This window comes from Podarcis cretensis, assembly GCF_951804945.1.
Source record: "Podarcis cretensis genome assembly, chromosome: 5".
In the NCBI taxonomy this organism is placed as follows: Eukaryota; Metazoa; Chordata; class Lepidosauria; order Squamata; family Lacertidae; genus Podarcis; species Podarcis cretensis.
Window position 1 is genome coordinate 102680865 of NC_137174.1, and position 13628 is coordinate 102694492.

The 13628-nt window shown below is 57.7% G+C and overlaps 1 protein-coding gene across 3 annotated transcripts; it reads left to right on the forward strand.

The window, feature by feature from the left end:
* Position 1: 1 nt before the first annotated feature.
* On the forward strand, positions 2-12722 carry LOC307217114 (D-beta-hydroxybutyrate dehydrogenase, mitochondrial-like). 3 transcript variants are annotated; one of them, XM_079978213.1, is made up of 7 exons: positions 2-61; positions 2330-2458; positions 9236-9308; positions 10042-10152; positions 11033-11174; positions 11542-11694; positions 12062-12722. In XM_079978213.1, the coding sequence occupies exons 2-7, from the start codon at positions 2364-2366 to the stop codon at positions 12529-12531; spliced, it is 1044 nt and encodes a 347-aa protein (XP_079834339.1). In that variant the 5' UTR covers positions 2-61; positions 2330-2363; the 3' UTR covers positions 12532-12722. The 3 variants fall into 3 exon arrangements, with proteins under 3 accessions (XP_079834339.1, XP_079834338.1, XP_079834340.1); XM_079978212.1 differs by lacking the exon at positions 2-61 and adding an exon at positions 810-1167; XM_079978214.1 differs by lacking the exon at positions 2-61 and adding an exon at positions 1555-2100.
* The last annotated feature ends 906 nt before the right edge of the window (positions 12723-13628 follow it).

The following is a 13628-nucleotide window of genomic DNA, read 5'->3' on the forward strand; positions in this document are numbered from 1 at the left end:
GGCGGGCGGGCGGGAGGCCGGGCCAGTCGCGGGAAGGACGCGAGCGAGCGAGAGCGCGCAGGTGAGGCGCCCCAGCCGGGCCCGGGAGGGAGGGAGAAGGCCGGGGCCGGGGCCGGGGCCGGGGCGGGAGGGAGCCTGCTCTCCAGGCGGGCGGGCGGGCGGGGCGGGGGCGGCGCCGGGCCTCCCTCCCCCGACCAGCCTCCCGGCTCAGCCTCTCAGCGCCCGCCGCCGCCGCCGCCGCGTCCTGGCCGGCCTTCCGGCGGCGAGCGAACGAGCGGCAGGTGCGCCCGCCGGCGAGACCCTCCGGCCCAGCCCGGCTCCAGGCCCCGCCAGCCCCCCGCCGGGCCGGCCGGGCCAGGCCGCGCAGCTGGGCGGGAAAGGGGCCTCCTGGTGGCGCCGGGAGGAGGCCTGGGGCCCGGGGGGGGGGGGCGGGGGCGGCGGCGCTGGCACAGAATAGGAGGCTTTCCGGGCTGGAGGGAACGCCAAGGCTCATCCAGTCCAGCCCTCCGGGTCTCTTGCGTGTGCTGGGGGGGGGGGGTTGGGCTTCCCATGCCCCCCTGGCGAAGACCTGGCTGGGCTCCGGGCAGCTGCGCCGCATCCTCCGCCTGCAGTTCTGCGCCAGGAAGAGCCGCATTCTGCCAAGGGCCTGCAGGATCCACTGCCACAAGAGATGGCAAGAGGCAGCGGCAGCAGCAGCAGCTGCTCAAGGGGTTAGGCTGGCTGCTCTCAGCGGTGCCCCCCCCCCCCCGGGCAGCCAGCCTCAAGTGGGTCAGTCCGGCCCCTCCCGCCTGGCCCGGTGGTGTTCTTGTGATGCCACATAAGGGCATTTGCATACCTGCTCCCCATTTGCATAAGGGGCTTTGTCCCTCGAGTTCTGGTGAGTGGAGAGAGTCCTGTGGGCCTGGCCTGGCTGTGCCCTTCTTCTCCCTGCCAGCACCCGCTCTCCTTTCTGCCCCCTCCCCACACGCTGCCACCTGCAGGGCCTCCCCCAGCCCGCCACTCTTGCAACTGACCTACGGGTTCTCCAGAGACCACCGGGAATGACCTTCCTGCTCCTCTCCTTCCTGCTCCTGCTGCTGCTCCTCTCCTAAAGGGCTCCTGCCCTCCCAGCTCTGGGGCAGGCAGCTCCCATGCACCCCCTCCCCGTTAGCATGGAGCCCCACGCAGGTAAAGGGCAGAGGGCAGGGCAGGTGGCCTTGCTCAGGGACAGATGCGGTCAGGAGGCATCCATTGCCCCCTTGGCAGAGCTGTGGCAAAGGTGGGGGTTAGTTGAAGCGGGACATGGGGAAGGTCACCCTGGGGGAAGCAGCTGGGGGCTGCCCTTTCCAAGGCTGCCACGGGAAGCTGTGCCCGCACATTTTGCCCTCCTCTTCGCCCCGAGAGGGATGGTCGCCCAGGTCCCAGCTGAGCTCTGTGGTCCAAAGACCCGTCTTGTCTAGCATCCCCTTCTCCTGGTGGCTGAGCAGGTGCCTCTAAGGGAAACTCAAGGAGGATCCAAGCGCAAGAGCCACTCGCCCCCCCCCCGGTGGCTTCCAGCCGCTGGCACTCAGAAGCCCGGCTGCCTCCCACTCCATCCTGGCCAGTGGCCATTGCTAGCCCTCTCCTCCTTTGCGGAGGCCCTTTGGCCACCTTCCCCTCCCAGAGAGCCAGGCTCCATCGCTTCCTCCTGCTTGGCGTTATGACTCCTGCCCTAAAACAGTCTCCAGTTACACAGCCCCCAGAGCAGCATTTCCCAGGAGGCGGAGGAGCCCCTCTTGGGCCTGCTGCCTCCCAGGCCCCATCACCCCTTCCTTGGACATGCCTGGGGGTGGATGGGGGGCATTGCTTTTGGGGGGCTAGTACAGCAGGGGGCTCCTGCACAGAGACCAGACCACCAGGGCCGCCACCAGATGGGCAACAGAGATCCTGAACAGGGATGGTGCCCGTAGGAGGGGCTGCAGCTACGAGAGGGACCCCCCCCCCCGAGGCAGTTGCTTGCCCCAACCGCCACGTTGCCTTCCGCAAAGAGAAATCTGGTCCTGGACCTGAGAAGAGCCCCATATCTGGATGAGACCAAGTGCCAGCTGAGTCCAGCACCCTGTTCTCGCAGTGGCCAACCAGGTGCCCTGGGTTTGTGATGCCACCCAAAAGCATGTTGCCCACACAGAGTGCCTTCTGTGTTTTTAGGCAGAAGGGCCAGACGTTGCGTGAGGAACCTGCTGTTATCTTGATGTGTGGGGCGGGGGGAGGAGGCTCCCTCCTTTTGGACCCTGTTTTATGGCTAAGAGGCCAGTGGGGCCATAAAGGTTTGGAGCAAACAAAGGTGAGGTGTTCCTGCCCTCTCTTGCAGAGCCCAGAGGAAGACTCCGGCTGTGAAGACACCCATGGCAACCATCCTCGCGGCCACCCGCATCTCCCGGCCCCTCGCCCAGCTGGCCACCAAGACCTCCCACCTGAAGGATGTCTCCGCCAGCCTTCGGTAAGTGGCCTTGTGGGGAGGGGTCTGCAGGGGAGTCCCTGGGGAATTGCCCCTTCAGTAGCAGGGAGAGGGGCTTCCCCTCTGTCTCTGGCCACGAGGGGCCCTCCAGCAGAGTCGCCCGATTAGGGGACCGTTTTCTTCCCCCTCCAATCCCCAAATTTCCTCCAGGCATTGCAGCTTTGCCACCCTGAGGGTTTAGCAATTGGGAAATGGAAAGCTGCCGTTAGGGGTGCCCCCTGGCCTCCCCTGCTGCTGTCGCTGAGCCCCCTGTGGCCCCATCCCTTGAAAGGCTGCTGGAGACGTCCTGATCAGGGCATGATGCCAGGGCAGAGCTCAGAAGCTGTCTCACCTGCCCGCCTGGCAGGGCTCCCTAGATTGGCCAGGACTCTGGATCCTAAGGTGGGGGTCCATTTCCCATGGAGCAAGAGGCTCCTGACTGCCCCATTCAGGAGCCAAGGTGCTGCTAGGAGAATCCTCCTCTTCCCTCCTCCTTCCTTGGAGCTTCCCGGGGGCATCTGGTCTGGCTGGCCAGGGGGTGCTGGACTAGCTGGGCCCCCCAGAAGGCCAGGTGGGCTCAGGTTGTTCTGAGGGTAGGCAAGGCACTGCTGCTTGGTGTGGCAAAAGGACCTGGCAGAGCTGGCAAGGGGGTGGGGGGGGAGAGAGACCCCCGCTGAGGGGAAGTGGGTCAGTGCGGGGTCCATTTTTAAGGGACTCAAAGGCACGGGGATTTTTAGGGACCTCTTTCCAGCCAGTAGGCAGGACCAGCCAGTTGAGAGACCTCCCCAAGAATGACTTCTTCCCTGACTAGCAAGCCCCGTTTTCTGCAGACTTGGGGAAGGAGGTGCCAGGATTTATCCTCTTCATTTGGCACCTCTGGCAGAGCTCAGCACCCCCTTTCTGGCAGAGCAGAATTGCCTCCTCTGGGAGCCTCTGCGTGGCCTCCTTGGACTGCCCCAAGTTGAGCAAACAAGTTTCAGAAGAGTCCAGAAGGGCTGTCTGCTTTCCAAAGTCCCCCTGACACGTAGCCCCCCAAGGCTACCACCTGGCCCCCTCCCCTCCCTCCAGCCGCTGGGCTGACCTTTGGGAAGGATCAGCAAGATGACGTGGGGGCAAAGGGTGACCCTCGGCCACAGTCCCTCGGCGGGGGAGCTTCCAGCCCAGAGAGATGGGGGGGTCCTGCGTTTGGGTCTGCCCCTTAGGACAAGCACTCTCTGGGGCCTGGAGATGCTGGGGGGGGGTGCCTTGCCCAGAGGGCACAAAGGCCTCCTGCAGCCGCCCAGCCTCTCTGAATTAACACACACACACACAGGCAGGCCTGAAGGGGCCGTAATCGTAATGAGATTACCCTGCTGGGAATAGCTGCGAGGGCGGATCCTGCCTCTCCTGAACAGCAGCCAGAAGGGGCCAGGGGCCTGGCAGGCCCGGCCTGGACTTGGCAGGAGCAGCAGTTGGAGTCAGGGAGGAAGAGGAAGAGAGATGGGGATTGCAGGTGGGGAGAGAAATGGAGGGGCCAGGAGGTCCCTTCTTCCACCTGCCCAGCTCTCTCTTCCCTCTGTCTGGCAGGGGGGAGCCTTTCCCAGCTGACTTGAAACTGGGGGCTTGTTTGTTTGTTTGTTTCTATGCCACCCTTTCCTCCCAGGAGCTCAAGGGGGCACAGATAGTTCTCACCCTCCTTGTTTAATCCCCCCCCAAACAACCCTGCAAGGTAGGTTAGGCAGAGAGGCGCAGCGACTGGCTCAATGAGCCAGGTGGGGCTTCGAACGCTGGTCCCTCCCAGTTCCTAGCCTGACACTCTCAGCACGGCACCACGCTGGATCCCTCGGGCAGCCGGAGCCAGTGCTGTGGCCCTGTTCGGGTTGGCAGCATCAGGGGCAGAGGAGCTACTCCTGAGAGTGGTCAGGAGAGAGCAAGAGAGCTTCTGCGCAGCCCCTTGGGGAGTGGGACCCGCAGCAAAAAGTCCTTGACCCTGGCCAGCCGGGGGGGGGGGGTGGAGGGAGGGAAGGAGGGAGGGGTGGTGTCATCCGATGAAAATAACCGCCTCTTGCCATGACGCCTCCTGGGAGCAGCAAACCCAGATGAGGAGGGGCGCTGGGTGACTTCTCACGGACTGGGCTCTTGTGTGTCCCCTCCCCAAAGAAAGAGCTAGAAGATCTCAGTTTCCTGGGAGGCAGCCTGGGACTTACTCTGGGGCAAAATGAAAGGGGCTGGGCCCCATTGGGAGAGGTGGGCGCAGCGCCATCAAGTCCAGGGCGCAGGGAAATGGACAAGTGCCCAGAAAGTGCTCTGGAAGAGGACTGTTGTTGTTTAGTCGTTTAGTCGTGTCCGACAGTGGCGTAGCGTGGGTTGTCAGCACCCGGGGCAAGGCAAGTAATTTGCACCCCCTAACCCTGGATTTGCGCTCCCTAACCCTATCCCTATCCCTATCCCTAACCCTAACCCCCAGATGTTGCGGCTGGTGCGGCCGGCCCCCCCTGCACCCCCCCACACTACGCCACTGGTGTCCGACTCTTCGTGACCCCCTGGACCAGAGCACGCCAGGCCCTCCTGTCTTCCACTTCCTCCCTCATGCTGGTAGCTTCAAGAACACTGTCCAACCATCTCGTCCTCTGTCGTCCCCTTCTCCTTGTGCCCTCAATCTTTACCAACATCAGGGTCTTTTCCAGGGAGTCTTCTCTTCTCATGAGGTGGCCAAAGTACTGGAGCCTCAGCTTCACAATCTGTCCTTCCAGTGAGCACTCAGGGCTGATTTCCTTCAGAATGGAGAGGTTTGATCTTCTTGCAGTCCATGGGACTCTCCAGAGTCTCCTCCAGCACCATAGTTCAAAAGCATCAATTCTTCGGCGATCAGCCTTCTTTATGGTCCTGCTCTCACTTCCATTCATCATTACTGGGAAAACCATAGCTTTAACAATACGGACCTTTGTTGGCAAGGTGATGTCTCTGCTTTTTAAGATGCTGTCTAGGTTTGCCATCTCCTTTCTCCCAAGGAGCAGGCGTTTTTTAATTTCATGACTGCTGTCGCCATCTGCAGTGATCATGGAGCCCAAGAAAGTAAAATCTCTCACTGCCTCCATTTCTTCCCCTTCTATTTGCCAGGAGGTGATGGGCCCAGTGGCCATGATCTTCGTTTTTTTGATGTTGAGCTTCAGACCATATTTTGCGCTCTCCTCTTTCACCCTCATTAAAAGGTTCTTTAATTCCTCCTCACTTTCTGCCACCAAGGTTGTATCATCTGCATATCTGAGGTTGTTGATATTTCTTCCAGCAATCTTAATTCCGGCTTGGGATTCATCCAGCCCAGCCTTTCGCATGATGAATTCTGCATATAAGTTAAATAAGCAGGGGGACAATATACAGCCTTGCCGTACTCCTTTCCCAATTTTGAACCAGTCAGTTGTTCCATATCCAGTTCTAACTGTAGCTTCTTTTCCCACATAGAGGTTTCTCAGGAGACAGATGAGGTGATCAGGCACTCCCATTTCTTTAAGAACTTGCCATAGTTTGCTGTGGTCGACACAGTCAAAGGCCTTTACATAGTCAATGAAGCAGAAGTAGATGTCTTTCTGGAACTCTCTAGCTTTCTCCATAATCCAATGCATGTTTGCAATTTGGTCTCTGGTTCCTCTGCCTCTTCTAAATCCAGCTTGCACTTCTGGGAGTTCTCGGTCCACATACTGCTTGAGCCTTCCTTGTAGAATTTTAAGCATAACCTTGCTAGCGTGTGTAATGAGTGCAATTGTGCGGTAGCTGGAGCATTCTTTGGCACTGCCCTTCTTTGGGATTGGGATGTAGACTGATCTTCTCCAATCCTCTGGCCACTGCTGAGTTTTCCAAACTTGCTGGCATATTGAGTGTAGCACCTTAACAGCATCATCTTTTAAAATTTTAAATAGTTCAGCTGGAATATCATCACTTCCACTGGCCTTGTTATTAGCAGTGCTTTCTAAGGCCCATTTGACTTCACTCTCCAGGATGTCTGGCTCAAGATCAGCAACCACACTACCTGGGGTATACGAGACATCCATTTCTTTCTGGTATAGTTCCTCTGTGTATTCTTGCCACCTCTTCTTGATGTCTTCTGCTTCTGTTAGGTCCTTACCACTTTTGTCCTTTATTATAGTAATCTTTGTACGAAATGTCCCTTTCATATCTCCAATTTTCTTGAACAGATCTCTGGTTCTACCCATTCTGTTGTTTTCCTCTATTTCTTTGCATTGCTTGTTTAAGAAGGCCTTCTTGTCTCTCCTTGCTATTCTTTGGAAATCTGCATTCAATTTCCTGTATCTTTCACTGTCTCCCTCGCATTTTGCTTGCCTTCTCTCTCCCGCTATTTGTAAGGCCTCGTTGGACAGCCACTTTGCTTTCTTGCATTTCCTTTTCATTGGGATGGTTTTAGTTGCTGCCTCCTGTATAATGTTACGAGCCTCCATCCATAGTTCTTCAGGCACTCTGTCCACCAAATCTAAATCCTTAAACCTGTTCCTCACTTCCACTGTGTGTTCATAAGGGATTTGTATAAGGATTGTATCTTACCGGCCCAGTGGTTTTTCCTACTTTCTTCAGTTTAAGCTTGAATTTTGCTATAAGAAGCTGATGATCTGAGCCACAGTCAGCTCCAGGTCTTGTTTTTGCTGACTGTATAGAGCTTCTCCATCTTTGGCTGCAGAGAATATAATCAATCTGATTTCGATGCTGCCCATCTGGTGATGTCCATGTGTAGAGTCGTCTCTTGTGTTGTTGGAAAAGAGTGTTTGTGTTGACCAGCTTGTTCTCTTGGCAGAACTCTATTAGCCTTTGCCCTGTTTCGTTTTGATCTCCAAGGCCAAACTTGCCAGTTGTTCCTTTTATCTCTTGACTCCCTACTTTAGCATTCCAATCCCCTATAATGAGAAGAACATCCTTCTTTGGTGTCGTTTCTAGAAGGTGTTGTAAGTCTTCATAGAACTAGTCAATTTCAGTTTCTTCAGCACCAGTAGTTGGTGCATAAACTTAGATTGTTGTTGTTGTTGTTTAGTCGTGTCCGACTCTTCGTGACCCCATGGACCAGAGAACGCCAGGCACTCCTGTCCTCCACTGCCCCCCGCAGCTTGGTCAGACTCATGCTGGTAACCTCGAAAACACTATCCAACCATCTCGTCCTCTGTCGCCCCCTTCTCCTTGTGCCCTCCATCTTTCCCAACATCAGGGTCTTCTCCAGGGAGTCTTCTCTTCTCATGAGGTGGCCAAAGTACTGGAGCCTCAGCTTCACAATCTGTCCTTCCAGTGAGCACTCAGGGCTGATTTCCTTCAGAATGGAGAGGTTTGATCTTCTTGCAGTCCATGGGACTCTCAAGAGTCTCCTCCAGCACCAGAATTCAAAAGCATCAATTCTTCGTCGATCAGCCTTCTTTATGGTCCAGCTCTCACTTCCATACATCACTACTGGGAAAACCATAGCTTTAACTATACGGACCTTTGTTGGCAAGGTGATGTCTCTACTTCTCAAGATGCTGTCTAGGCCTGTCATTGCCCTTCTCCCAAGAAGCAGGCGTCTTTTAATTTCGTGGCTGCTGTCCCCTTCATGGATCACTGCCTTGCCGTGGCGAAGGGGCTTGAAGAACTCAGAGAAGCTATGAACTATGCCGAGCAGGGCACCCAAGATGAACAGGTCATAGTGGAGAGTTTTGACCAAACGTGATCCACCTGGAGGAGGAACCGGCAAGCCACTCCAGTATCCCTGCCAAGAAAACTCCATGGACAAAGACAACAGGCATATAAACTTAGATTACTGTGATGTTAAAAGGTCTGCCTTGGATTCGTATCGAGATCATTCTATCATTTTGAGATTGCATCCCAGTACAGCTTTCGCCACTCTTTTGTTGACTATGAGGGCCACTCCATTTCTTTTACGGGATTCTTGCCCACAGTAATAGATATGATGGTCATCCGAACTGAATTCGCCCATTCCCGTCCATTTTAGTTCACTGATGCCCAGGATGTCAATATTTATTCTTGCCATCTCATTTTTGACCACATCCAACTTACCCAGGTTCATGGTTCTTACATTCCAGGTTCCTATGCAATATTTTTCTTTACAGCATTGGACTTTCCTTTCGCTTCCAGGCATATCCGCAACTGAGCGTCCTTTCGGCTTTGGCCCAGCCGCTTCATCAGCTCTGAATCTACTTGTACTTGTCCTCCGCTCTTCCTCAGTAGCATGTTGGACGCCTTCTGACCTGAGGGGCTCATCTTCCAGCGTCATAACTTTTATATGCCTGTTGTCTTTGTCCATGGAGTTTTCTTGGCAGGGATACTGGAGTGGCTTGCCGGTTCCTGCTCCAGGTGGATCACGTTTGGTCAAAACTCTCCACTATGACCTGTCCATCTTGGGTGGCCCTGCACGGCATAGCTCATAGCTTCTCTGAGTTATTCAAGCCCCTTCGCCATGGCAAGGCAGTGATCCGTGAAGGGGCCGGGTGAAAAGGAAGTTGAAGGGTTAATTCAAGAGGGTCAGATCTTTCCAAAATGCCTGGGGGTTATGGGGGCCACAAGAGGACAGGTCTTTTTAGGGAATTGTAGAATCCTGGAAGGGACCCCCCGGGGCCATCTAGTCCCAGCTGGACTGCTCTCCGCAGGGAGACAAGCCTGAGGGTTTGGGGGGGGGGGGGTCACAGCCAGGAAGTGCTGGAGCCCCTGGAGAAAGAGAGAGGGAGGGAGGGACATGATGTTGTGGATCGGTTTTCCCGGATGGGAGCTTCCGCTGACCCAGCCGCTGGCCTGCTGCCTTCTCCCTTGCAGGCCCCTGCCTGAGATCTGTTCCTCGGTGTCCCGCCTGCAGGGCCGGCGTTCCTACGCAACGGAAGTGGATGAGGTGAGAGCCTGTGGAATTCACTGCCACAAGAGGGGATGAGGCCCATGCAGGGAGGAGATGGGGGGGATACTGGGCCGCTCTTGGCTTCTAGAGGGTCTTCCTCCAGCTTCCTGGCTGAGGTGGGGAGGCAGCAGGGAAGGGTGGGGGCTGGGGTGGGAACTGGGAGGCAGCTCAGTGGCCTTTTCTGGTGGTGGCGGGGGCTCTTGTGGGGTGAGGGGCTTCCTCCCGGGGTGCCCCCTTGTGGCCAGCAGCAACACTGATCTTTCTGGGCTGTTTCCTAGAGGAACCTGAGCTATCCATCCTGAGATCATAGAATTGCAGAGCTGGAAGGGACCCCAGGGTCATCTAGTCCCCCCCCCCCCCCAATGCAGAAATCTCAGCTGAAGCATCCATGACAGACCTCCAGGGAAGGAGAGTCCACCGCTCTCCTCTTGTGGAAATCTGTTCCCCTGTCAAACGGCTCTCACCATCAGAAAACTCCTCCATGGAGCCAGCCTGGGCTTCCTGGTTCACCTGGGGACATTCCCTCCCCCCCCCCCACACTGTTTCCTTGATGGGGCTGCTGGCATTTCTGGGGGTGTCTGAAGATCCCAAAGGTTTGCTAGCAGGAGTCCTGACCTGGAGGGTTCTGGGTGCCCTCCCCGAGGTTGTAGGACCCCCTTTTCATGAGAGGTGGGTGGAGGTGGGTCTGCTCCTCCCTGGGGGGTCTCCAACGTCCCCTTTTGTGCTTCAGATTGGCGAGAGGCCCGTCCTCATCACTGGCTGCGATTCTGGCTTTGGCTTCGCCCTGGCCAAACACCTGCACGAGCGAGGATTCATCATCTATGCCGGCTGCCTGCTCAAGGTAAGGGGAGGAGCTGGGGGGGAGGAAGGGGAAGCCAAGCCCCTCCTGGGCAGACCCCACCCTCCAGCTGTGCCTCCAAGCCGCCAGCTGCGCTCTCCCAGGGGGCCCTGGAGGGTCCCTGTCTCTCCAAAACCCAAACAGAGGGAGCCTGTGGATGTGGGCAGGAGAAGGTGTGGGGCACCAGGCGGCCTGGGGGAAGGTTAGTTAAAGGCAGCTGGTCCCCCTTGGGGACCCCTCTCCCAATCCCCCTGCCTGGCCCAGGAGGGATGTGGGGCTCCCCCTGCTGGCCACACTGTCAAACGGCAGCCAGAGATGCTCTTCCCTTGCAGGAGAATCCCAGTCATCCTTACCATTTTCAAGGGCCCAAAATAGTTGGGGGGGGGGCAAAGCCTTTTCCTGAGTGCCTGGCCCCCACCTGCTGGTTCTGGCAGCCCTTCCCCTGGCTGGGAGACCCAAGGCAGCCGGCTGCAGCTCTTGCCTGCCCCCTGGTGGCAAGACAAAATGCCTCCTCTGTCAAATTGGTGTGGTGAAAGTCTGGCGAACGGCACTTTGGGTGAAATATAAAGTCTCCTTTGCAATGGAGTGGCACAGTTTCCTTGTGCTCATGGCTAAAAATGAAGAGAGAGAACTCCCCTCACTGTACAAAACTTTTTGGTTAACACAAACTGTTTTGTCTCCTTCGCTCCATGCAAACTGCCAGGGAGAAGATTCCCTCGTGTTATTTGGCCGTTGTTCTGCACACATTGCCTAAACACCAGCTTCTGGGTTCAGGGTGGGATATTGCAATATTTAGCTGTGTGACATTGTTGCATGCTGAAAGGATGTCAAAAGAAATCAGTAAGCAAACAAATGCCCCTTCCCCCCCCCCGCTCTTCCTCAGGAGCAGGGAAGGGGCGGCTCCAAGGATCTGGACGCCATGAAGAGTGACCGGATGAGGACCGTCCAGCTCAACGTCTGCGACAGTGAAGACGTTAGCCGGGCCGTGGACTACATGACCTCCACTCTGAAGATGCCAGAAAAGGGTAGGTGGGGGTCTGGCATGAGATCAGCCAAGGAAGGGGGTCCGGCAGCCCTTGGCTCCGCACGTGGCCCCCCCATCTCCCCAGCCCCCTTCTCTGGGGGGACCTTGTGGGGCTGTGCAGGTCTGAGGCATTGGCTGGGCCTGGCAAAGACGCCAGAGGCAGGAAAACACCCTCAGAACCTTCCAGCCCCCTCCTGGCCTGAGGGCCCACCTGGTGCAGCGTGGCTTGTGAGGCAGTCGGGAGGAAGCCCCGCGTGGCTGTGCTTGTGGCTTGAAGCCCCCTTCACTGCTCCCCCTCGGGCCACACAAATGCAATTACAGACGGAGTTATGCGCTGACTGACGTCTCCGTGGGTCTTCTCCCTTCAGGGCTGTGGGGCCTGGTCAACAATGCTGGGATCTCGACCTTTGGGGAGGTGGAGTTCACCAGCATGGACACCTACAAGGAGGTGGCGGAGGTGAACCTATGGGGAACGATCCGCACCACCAAGGCCTTCTTGCCTCTCATCCGCAGGGCCAAAGGTGAGTGAGACGGTGGGGCTCCCCATAGCCGTAGGTCAGGGGACCGGACCTGTTGCAGGCTCTGCCTCCACCATCCCTAACCACTGGGCATGCTGGCTGCTGGGCAGGGTGTGTCAGGAACCCTGCAGCATCGGGGGGGGGGGTGCTACGTGAAGGGAGGCCTTTGGGGTTGGTGGGTCTTTGGGAGAGGAGGAGGAGGGCTGGGTCAGGGAGGTTTGCCCAGCAGCCACCGTGAGTTGGGGGCTTCCACCCCACAAGCACCTGGGGAAGGGGCCTGTGGCCAGAGGAGGGGCTTGTTGGGGGGCCCCTGAGACGGCCCTGCCCCTTGCTCTTCAGCCCCTTCAGGGTCCCCCGCTTTCCCCGCCAGGCCGCGTGGTGAACATCAGCAGCATGATGGGGCGCATGGCCAACCCGGCGCGCTCCCCCTACTGCATCACCAAGTTTGGGGTGGAGGCCTTCTCCGACTGCCTGCGCTACGAGATGCGCCCGCACGACGTCAAGGTCTGCATCGTGGAGCCGGGCAACTTCATCGCGGGCACCAGCCTCTACAGCCCCGAGCGCATCCAGGCCATCGCCGACAAGATGTGGGACGAGCTGCCCGAGATTGTGCGGCGCGACTACGGGCGCAAGTACTTTGACGAGCAGATTGCCAAGATGGAGTCGTACTGCAACAGCGGCTCCTCGGACACCTCGCCCGTCATCGACAGCATCGCCCACGCCCTGACCTCCTCCACCCCCTACACCCGCTACCACCCCATGGACTACTACTGGTGGCTGCGCATGCAGGTCATGACCCACATGCCGGCCGCCATCTCGGACCGACTCTACATCTACTGAGCGGGGGAGGGGAGGGGGGACCCCTGCGCCCACCACCACCACCGTGTCCACCTCGAGGAAGGGAAACTAATGCTAAGGGTTACCCTGTACAAATTTCTCCGTAGTCGCTTGTCTAGTTGAGGTCCAAGTACTGTATTTTTAGGGCTAAGCTGTTGTTAATTTAAGCATTTGAGGCTCCCTTATTCCTTGCATGGTGTGTCTCCAACCAGTGCTATTTATTTCCAATAGTCCCATTTTCCCCCTGCCCATCTCAGCTGCTTTGGTCAGAGTCCCTGCTGCGTCGACAGCTGCCCTCCCTTGGGAGGCCCCCCCCCTTGAGTAGCAGGCGGGGGGGTGGACCCTGTGCCCCTGGCTCCTTCCACCCAGCGCCCAGAAGCCCTAGAGCCCCTCCCTCTGGGCTGGAGCTGGGGCTCCAAAGGAGCCATTGGGGCTCCTGCGGCCTTGCCTGCCTTTTGCACACTCCTTCCGGGGGGCGACTCTGCGGACCAGAAACACAAACACTCCCCCCCCCCAACTAGGCAGGCTCATTCCCATGCACTCCTGCGAGCAAGCGAGTGATGTTCTCCTGAGCCGGGCACTTTGAACAGGGGCTGCGGAGGCAGGGTGGGGGGAGCTTCTGGGGGAGCCCCCGTCCCCTCAGTTTGGGCAGCCAGATGCTCCTAAAGGGCAAGGAGGGTCCCTTGGGCTGGGCAGGGAATTTTTTAGAGGACTTTTTAGAAGTTCAAGCTCTTTCTGGCATGCTGGGGGGGGGGAATGCCTGCCCCCTTTGCTCCCCAGGGCCAACTGCGCTCACAGGGCACTGCAGCAATAAGTGGCTCTCGCTGTCGGTAGCGCACACCAAGGAGCCGCAGGCTAGCCATGCCCCCCCCCAGCCACTGAGCGAGGACTGGGTGGGGGGGCCCTCTGGGAAAGGGAACAAGCCCTGCGAAGCAGGACGGCAGAGTCTCTGCTCCACTGCAGTTTTAGGAACACACTTTTGTACAAAAAAGCCACGTGGAGATATTTTTGTGATGCTTCAGAGGCGAACAAAACTGTCACTGGAAGCTGATGAAAGTGTTTGTGAAAGTGGGGGGCACGGGGGGGGGGGCCTGCACTTC